Consider the following 8,194-nt stretch of genomic DNA (forward strand, 5'->3'; position numbering starts at 1 on the left):
GTATCAGTGCATGGAAACTAGAAAATAAACCTGACTAGGAAAAAACTCTAAACCTGGTTAATCTATTTTCATTTTCCCACTGAGTGAAATGCAAAAAGTAACCCAACAGCATAAAAGGTGAAGAGTAATTTAGATTTTAAAAACTGTTTCAAGTTTAATAATCTAAACCACAATTAGTAAACACAGCTGAGGAAATTTGAAAGGAATTTGTGTATCCTTACAAACCACTTGTAGGCTACATGCATGCAACAACAGTGAAAAGGTCTTCTCAGAGACTGAAGATACCTTTATTTTCCCAGGCTCTTTCCTCTTTCGTAGGATACATTTTTACCTCTAGAAAAATCATGTGGATTTAGATACCATAACAGAGTTTTTGATTGGTCTTGAAGGCATTTGTTTCTGAAGACGATGTTTCCTAGATGCAAGTCTCCTCAAACTCACTGTATGGAGATGAAGATAAAGAGGTTTTAGACTCTCCATCACTGTTGCATTCCCTTCTTAGATCAGGACTGGAAGCATCTGTAGCCTCCTTAGCAGATATTGTTTCCTTAGTGGTAGACCCTAATGGCTGACAGTCCAGCAAACTCTGAAGGTGTTTAATGTAATTTATTGCGGCTCTTAGGGTCTCCACTTTGCTGAGGCGTTTGTCTGCAAGCTCCTTGGGAAGATGTTCTCGGAGGCGTGCATATCCCTCATTCACACAACGCACTCTTTGCCTCTCTCTCTCATTTCTCTTTCGAATGAAGGCAGGCTCAAAAGAATAGTCATAGACTCCTACATATCCAGAGAAAGGGATGTAGGAAAATCTACCTGAATAACCACGGTAGGCTTGGTCCCAATAAGTTGGATCGAAATGGAAGGGAACACCAAAGGGGTCTCTTAGTGGTAACCCATGAGGATTCACATGGTTATTTCCCATGGACATAGCTCCTGAGAATAACATCCCATTCAATAGTCCATCATCTTTATTGCTGTCCATTGTTTACCAGTGCAATTTTAATCTCAAATTTGGCTTCCAAATCTTGCATTAATCCATGCACGGAGGAAACATTTGTATTGGGTCCTCTGCTCCACAGTCTGCTCTGTTCTTGTGGGTGAGATCTATGTCCAGTTTTAAAGGCAAAACTAACAATTCATGAAGTCCACAATATGACTGAAAATCAGCTCTACTTCTCAATCTTTTATAGAGGCAGGATGCCATCTAATTTATAGACCAGCTTTTAGGACCATTACTCCACACTTTAAACCCAGCATTTCCTCTGATCTTCATCTTTCAAAAGATAATAAGAGGGTTCCTGTATTCCTTTTCTTCTAGCTTGAAAGTGTGTCCGTAGAGTTAACACCAAACATAAACAAGCTTCCAGGCTCTAAACACTTCTCTTGTATTGTAACCCACAATATCTTTTGATAAAGTTGTCTCCAAAAGATAGGTAATTTCCAAAGTTTATAGGGATCTTCAAAGTTTTGGCAGAACTCCTCCCACTCAGGAACCAAAGATCTCCTGTCAGCTGAAAAACTAGCCAAAGGCTTTTCACACTGTAATCCAAAATAAATCTGCAGCCTTTGTTGTTTCTGCTGTTCCAATCTAACTGAAGTGGGTTCTCCAGCAGTATGCAAAACTTATATGGTATCTCTTTAGCTTTCTAGGAAGGCTGAGAGATCATCAAAGGAAAGAGTGCTCTCTTGTGGTTGCAAGTCGTCTCACATCAAGATTACATACGTGCCTCCAAGAAAGGAAATCAGTGTTTTCTTGGTGTTTTCTTGAGCTGAAAAGAAAGCTTTTCCAGCAAGTTTTGAGGAGAGCTGGGTTCAAAAATTCAAAATATATTTTTTGAGAAAATGTTCATGATTTTTTTTGTTTGTTTTTCGTTGAAATTTTGGTGTGATGGAAAATGGTCTGATCATCTCTGGTGAGGACTAGTTGCCTTAACAAACCCCCCCCCCTTAAATCGCCCCCCAAATGGCAGTGCTGCTGTTGCAACATGTTTGGCTAGATTCTGGCCTGTGAAATCAGTGAGAGTTAGGTTCCTAAGCACCTTTGAGGATCTGGGCCTAAATAAGAGAACAAAATTCCCCATGCCAAGAAATATGCACGTGCTGGTGCAGAGTCTGAAGCTGGCAGTAGTGACATTAGTATGCACTTTTTAAAAAGTATGCTTGGCTTTTTGTATGGGGTTATTTTGCAATCCTAAAAAACATTGCCACAAAAGTGGCCTGTTTTTTAATTTTCAGAGTATGCTCGACTTACTTGGGGACCATTGCAAACAGTCCTGAGGCTGCCCTGACTTATGCCAGGGGCAGAATCAGCCCCAAGAAGCCTCAAAAATTGGGGAAGCACGAAGGTGGCATGTAGCCACTCCTCCACCTCTGGGTCCTACACTCAGCACAGCTCAACCAGCCCACAGGACTGGGGCCATAGTGTTTTGTACCATTAATGTAGAACATAAGAACGGCCATACTGGGTCAGACCAAAGGTCCCGATCTAGCTCAGTATCCCGATAGTGGCCAGTGCCAGATACTTCAAAGGGAATGAACAGGTGCTCATCAAGTGATCCATTAGAATTAGAATGATACTTTTAATAAGGCGTGAAAACATTTTATATCAAGACTGGCTGTCTTTCTGAAAGATAAGCTAAAGCTCAAACAAAAGGTATGGGCTGGCTGCATGAATTAACTGGGAGAGGGTCTAGTGTTGTTTAGGCAGGAGGGCAGACTAGATGATCATAATGGTCCGTTCTGGTCTTAACATCTGTGAAAACACTGGGTCATAATGGAACTCTCACCATAACAGCTTTTGCTCTCAGCAAACACTAGCATAGCCATGATTTCATGATTTGTTTTTAATTTAACAAATGAAAATAGTCGGGGTTTTGTTTGTTTTATTTAAACCTCACCCTGCAGCTTTTGCGACTCAAACACTACAGTATTGTCTAGATTAGGGACTAAGATTCTCTAGAAACAAATGGGATGTTGACTGGTCTGTTGTCGTTGTCCAACTCAAAAAGCAAATAAACAGCTTAAATGGAAATAAATTAGATTTGTATAATTCTTCCATTTAAAATAGTTTAATGTGTCATTAGCAACACAGGACTGGCACTTATTTTTTAAGCTATGTGTTTTTAAACAGACAGTGTACCTTTAAAAGCCCAGAAAAATTCCCTGATGCTGTTTAAAATCCTGGATGGTCTTTGGAGTCTCTAAAACCATTCCTAGTGTCTAGCCATGTTCAAAGGGCAGAATTATATTTCAGTTCAGTAACACAAACGTTGTTCGTTGCCATCAGACTTTTATTTCAATGTTTACTGTAAATACCGCTCACCTGCAGTTCCCAGAGCGCTGAAAACCCCCTGTGTTAAAGGGATACATGATTTTCCTAAAGTAAATCCATTTTCTTAATTCTTTTAAAATATAAAATGATCATAGACGAAATATTGATCTGAATGATCAGAAAAGCCAGGTGCATATCAGAGTCCACACTGACAGGGAATGATTTGCTTCAGCAACATGAGAAAAGTGAAAATGTGCTGCTAATTTTTGTTGATTGGATTATCATATTGACAGACTAATGGGATTCTCTCAGGCTGAAGTTTGCCTCTTGCAGAGAACCAGAATGAGGCCTATGCACCAATTAAGTCCCATTTAAATTCTCTGGTGAGGGCTTAAGTAGGACTATGGCGATGCATATTTCATGTACTGGCCCTCTGTACAGGCCAGATCCTGCTCACGTTACCTACACAAACAGTCCCTCACACTGTAAAATTAAAATTCATAAGCATTTTCATCTTAAATCCAGGGATAGATTAAGACAATATGAGGGATTGGCTCCAAAAACACTGCCCGTTCTAGAAATATATAGTTCTTTGTATACCTTGATCTCCTTTCTCAGGTTCCCCCAAACAATCTCCTCTCCTTGATGCCTTGCCACCTATAGACTCTTTGATCTCTTCACACAATCCCCTCCAACCCAGACAGAATTTTAGGATCTAATTCTGTTCATGTTATTATAAATTAGGAGTAGCTCCATTGTAGTCAATAGAGTTACACTTGTGCAAAAATTGCTATGAAAGGAGAATCAGGCTCTGAGTTTCTCACTGATTCACTGCTGAGTCAAGGCCTTTCAGAGCTCTGGAGCAAGAGCTCAAGGATTTATGGATTCCTTCTGCCTCTGCTTAAATCCCATCTTTTTTTTTTTTTTTTTAATACATTGGGACAGTCCATAAATTCTCCATTTTCCCTGTTTTTTCCATTCACTTCTTGTACTTCAATGTTCATTCTTAATTATCTACTTGAAACTATTAGAAAATATTTCCCACATAAATGAAAATAAAATTTAAATAATTATTCCCTCCAGATACAGTTTAGTGATAGTTTTGATTGCACATCTCACACTATGATTTGTAAAGCCCAAACAATGTAATCTTGACTGTGTAATAGTGACAAAAAATCCCTACTATAACTCAGCTTTCCATCCTGCTGTTGGTGCCACTCACACTAACTGGAACCATGTACATCTCTTGTGTGAAGCCTTGAAGCCAGTGGCATATTTACAGCAGCAGCTTCCCAATGACAAGTATTCCCTGTGGATCTTGTCTGAAATTAAGCTCAGATTGATTAAAATGTTCTGGTTGAACACAAGAACTAGCTGGATGCATGCAAGTACACCTGTTTCCCACCTGGTAATGTCAAAATGATTTTATCTATAAAACTAACACCCAGGAAGTAGAAAAAAGTGCTGAAGGCAGACCAGGGGAGGCTCCAGGCACCAGCGCACCTGGGGTGGCAAGCCGTGGGGGCCGGCCTGCTGGTCGCTGTGGGGGCGGCAGTCAGGGAGCCTTCGGCGGCATGCCTGCAGGAGGTCCGCCGGTCCCGCAGCTTCGGCGGCGGGTATGCCAAAGCTGCGGGACCAGCGGACCTCCCGCAGGCATGCCACCGAATCCACGTTACTAGCGGACCACCTGCAGGCGTGCCGCCGAAAGTCGCCTGACTGCCGTGCTTGGGGCGGCAAAATACATAGAGCCGCCCCTGAGGAAGACTATCTGTTTTATGCTTGTATGCCTTTGTTATGCTTTTTGGTTTGTCTTCATCATTGCAATTTACTTGATACAAAACAAAGTTTATACATTGCCAATTTCTTGTGTTAGTTGCATACTGCAATAGAATAATAATAATATAAAAATATCTTGCATTTATAGAACAACTAAGGAATCCAAAATATGCTAAAAAAGCTCAGAACATTTATGATTTTGTACGGTTATAAGGTTGTTGTCTCCTCTTCAAAATGTGGCATCTGTCCCAGTTTGACAGCCAAAAATAAGAGCTCGATTTAATCTAAATTCTTATACCATATCCATCACCATGGTATTTGTGTGCTGACTAATGAGTGATACACCAAATGGGGGAAAAAATCCGTTGTTTGGTGTTAGAAAACTGGGCTCAAATCTGTGGAATGAGTTTAGTGCTCTCACCCTGTTTCTTGGTGTTTCTGAGCAAAGGGTATCAGAGGGTATCACTACCAGACCTGACATTAATTCAGCAAAACTATTGATCTGTCCATATACAGAGTAAAATGGATTTATTTGGGGTTTGGATCCCATTGGGAACTGGGTATCTGGGTGCTAGAGACAGGAGCACTTTCTAAGCTGTTTTCAGTTAAGTCTGCAGCTTTGGGGGTGTGGGTCAGACCCTAGGTCAGTGTTGCAGCAGGTTAGCGTATCTGGCTCAACAAGACAGGGTTCTGAAGTACCAAGCTGGCAGGGAAAACGGGCTCAGAGGTAGTCTCAGCACATCAGGTGACAGTCCCAAAGCGGTTTCTGTGACCCAACCCGTCACAGTGTGCATGGACCCTGCAGAAGGTTCCATTAAGAAGTGTTAAAGTGCCATGCTCAGTGCACCTCGTTCTCCCTGAGACTGGAAGAGTCATTCTTCGATTTCATGATGTCTCCAGTAGCTACTGGTAACCTGAAGATGGGAGCTCTGCAACTGCTCCTAATCACATGGTATGGCAGTCCTTTAGGATTCCAGTGGATACAGGACAGTTGCCTTAGTAATACATTGACAGATAATAAATATTCTCAGCATAGAAATAATGTCTTGCCTTTTGGAAGAAATGTTTTTTAAAAGCTGTATCCATTGCTCATGGGTTGTTAGAACATTTTTCTTCCTAATATATATTACAGCACGTCAGACCTTCAGCACACGTCTCTCTGCAGGCACAGGTGAATTTCTCAGGCAATTGCATTTAATTTTATCACTGACCTACCTAGACATTGCTATATGGTTTAAACTGGTCTTTAGATAACTTTACCCCTTTAGAAAACTGATATGTGACTACAATACAAGGTGGAGGATTGGATGGCTCAAGGGCTAGGTTGTGAGATAAAGATCTGCTAATTTCTGTTACTGGTTCCAATACAGTGCAGGCTGATAGTGACCATAACCTGTTATCATTCGATTGCTGTTTGATGGCCTGTGTGAAACAAGGTGATGGTTTTAATGATGTAGACACCTCTCCAGTAGGAACTGGACTTATGTCACTACCAGAACTGACATTAATTCAGCAAAACTATTGGTCTGTCCATATGACAGGGTCCAGGACTAATATAATAGATGGTGCTGCAGAGTACAGTTGAGACTGTGACACTCTATACCTCGGGAGAGCGCCTTGTAACCCACATATTCATCATTTGTATATAATGGTGATATTTCATATAAAGCATGCCATGTAAGGTATCATCGGAAAGGTTATGATGTGTTGAAAGCCACTGTTCTAAATATGTATATCATTAGTGCATATGAAGTTATGAGATTGTGTTGTATGGTTGTCACTAAAATCAGGGCTGGCTCCAGGCAGCAGCGCAGGAAGCAGGTGCTTGGGGCGGCCAATGGAAAGGGGCGGCACGTCCGGGTCTTCGGCGGCAATTCGGCGGCGGGTCCCTCAGTCCCTCTCGGAGGGCAGGACTGGCCGCCGAATTGCCGCCGAAGAATGAAGCGGCGCGGTAGAGCTGCCGCCGAAGTGCTGCCGATCGCAGCTTTATCTCCCCCTCCCCCTTCGCCACTTGGGGCAGCAAAAAAGCTGGAGCTGGTCCTGACTAAAATATGCTGTGAGTTGGGGAATTGCCCAGATATTAGCTCCCCAGATACAACAAGAAGTGAGGTAAACAACGCTCAGGCGGGTATTGGACAACCATCAACAGCCATTGTCCAGCAAGGGACTTACAGTTCAATGACTCCCTTGTAATGCACAAGGCCACAACAGGAGAACTGCTCAACTTTGCCTGGTGACTCAGCAATGCCCACCAGACATGCCTAGACTTGTGTTATCCAAGCACATGGGCTGAGGATATAAAATGGGAGACGGAGGCCACATGGTTTGTCCTGACTCTTTCCCCATCTACACCGAAGGCAGCGAGAATGCTGGAGCTGAGGAGACTGGTCCCCAGGCTAACAGGGAGAGAGCCTGGAAATGAAAGACTGTACCCAACCTGCAGTATCCAGTGGGGTGAGAAAAACTGCTTAGTCCAGATATTGCCTAGTCTAATAAGGTTAAGAATTTAGACTGTGTGCTTATCTTTTATTTTCCTTTGGTAACTACTCTTTTTGCCCATCACCTACAATAATTTAAAACCTAGCTTTTGTAATCAATAAACTTATTCAAATGTTTAGCCTTAGCAGTGAGTTTGACTGATGTGCTTGGTAAATCTGCTTAGGTTACAAAAACTGGTGTATGCCCACTTTCCATTGATGAAGTGGCAAACCAATTAATAAACTTGCATTGCTCAAGAAAGGGTCTCGAGCAGTGCAAGATGATGTATTCCTGAGGTACAAGGCTGGGTGCTGGAGAGATTTGGCTGGTGCCTTTCTCTGTGTGATTCGTGAGTGGCTCTGGGAGCATTTATGCAATCTAGCTGGGTGTGGGGCTCCACATGGGGTTGTACTGTGTGGTAACAGCACATGGAGGGGTTTGCTGCATGTCATCAATAAGGCATTGTGGGGGAAAGTGAGTTAAGGGGGCACAGCGGTCCCACAGTCCCAGGTTGTACCCTGGGGATCCCATCACAGAGACATATTCCAAAGCTGGGGGAGGACAAAAAGGACAGAAATCTGGGAAGTCGCCTGCCATTTTCCATGTATTGGAAAGAAATGTAGAAAGAGTTTCTTTGGGGCTCGATTTGAAACTGGCATTACTTGCTTTACC

General features: G+C 42.4%; 1 protein-coding gene across 1 annotated transcript; it reads right to left on the bottom strand.

Moving 5' to 3' along the window:
* Positions 1–415: 415 nt before the first annotated feature.
* ASCL4 (achaete-scute family bHLH transcription factor 4) lies at positions 416–979 on the bottom strand. The gene has a single exon (XM_024212938.1). It carries the CDS (start codon positions 977–979, stop codon positions 416–418), a length of 564 nt encoding a protein of 187 aa, XP_024068706.1.
* Between the last annotated feature and the right edge of the window lie 7,215 nt (positions 980–8,194).

Source organism: Terrapene carolina, unplaced genomic scaffold (assembly GCF_002925995.2).
Source record: "Terrapene carolina triunguis isolate 2854851 unplaced genomic scaffold, T_m_triunguis-2.0 Scaffold247, whole genome shotgun sequence".
Taxonomy (NCBI): domain Eukaryota; kingdom Metazoa; phylum Chordata; order Testudines; family Emydidae; genus Terrapene; species Terrapene triunguis.

Coding starts and splice junctions, on each gene's coding strand:
- ASCL4 (XM_024212938.1), bottom strand. CDS start 979: ATGGACAGCAATAAAGATGATGGACTATTGAATGGGATGTTATTCTCA.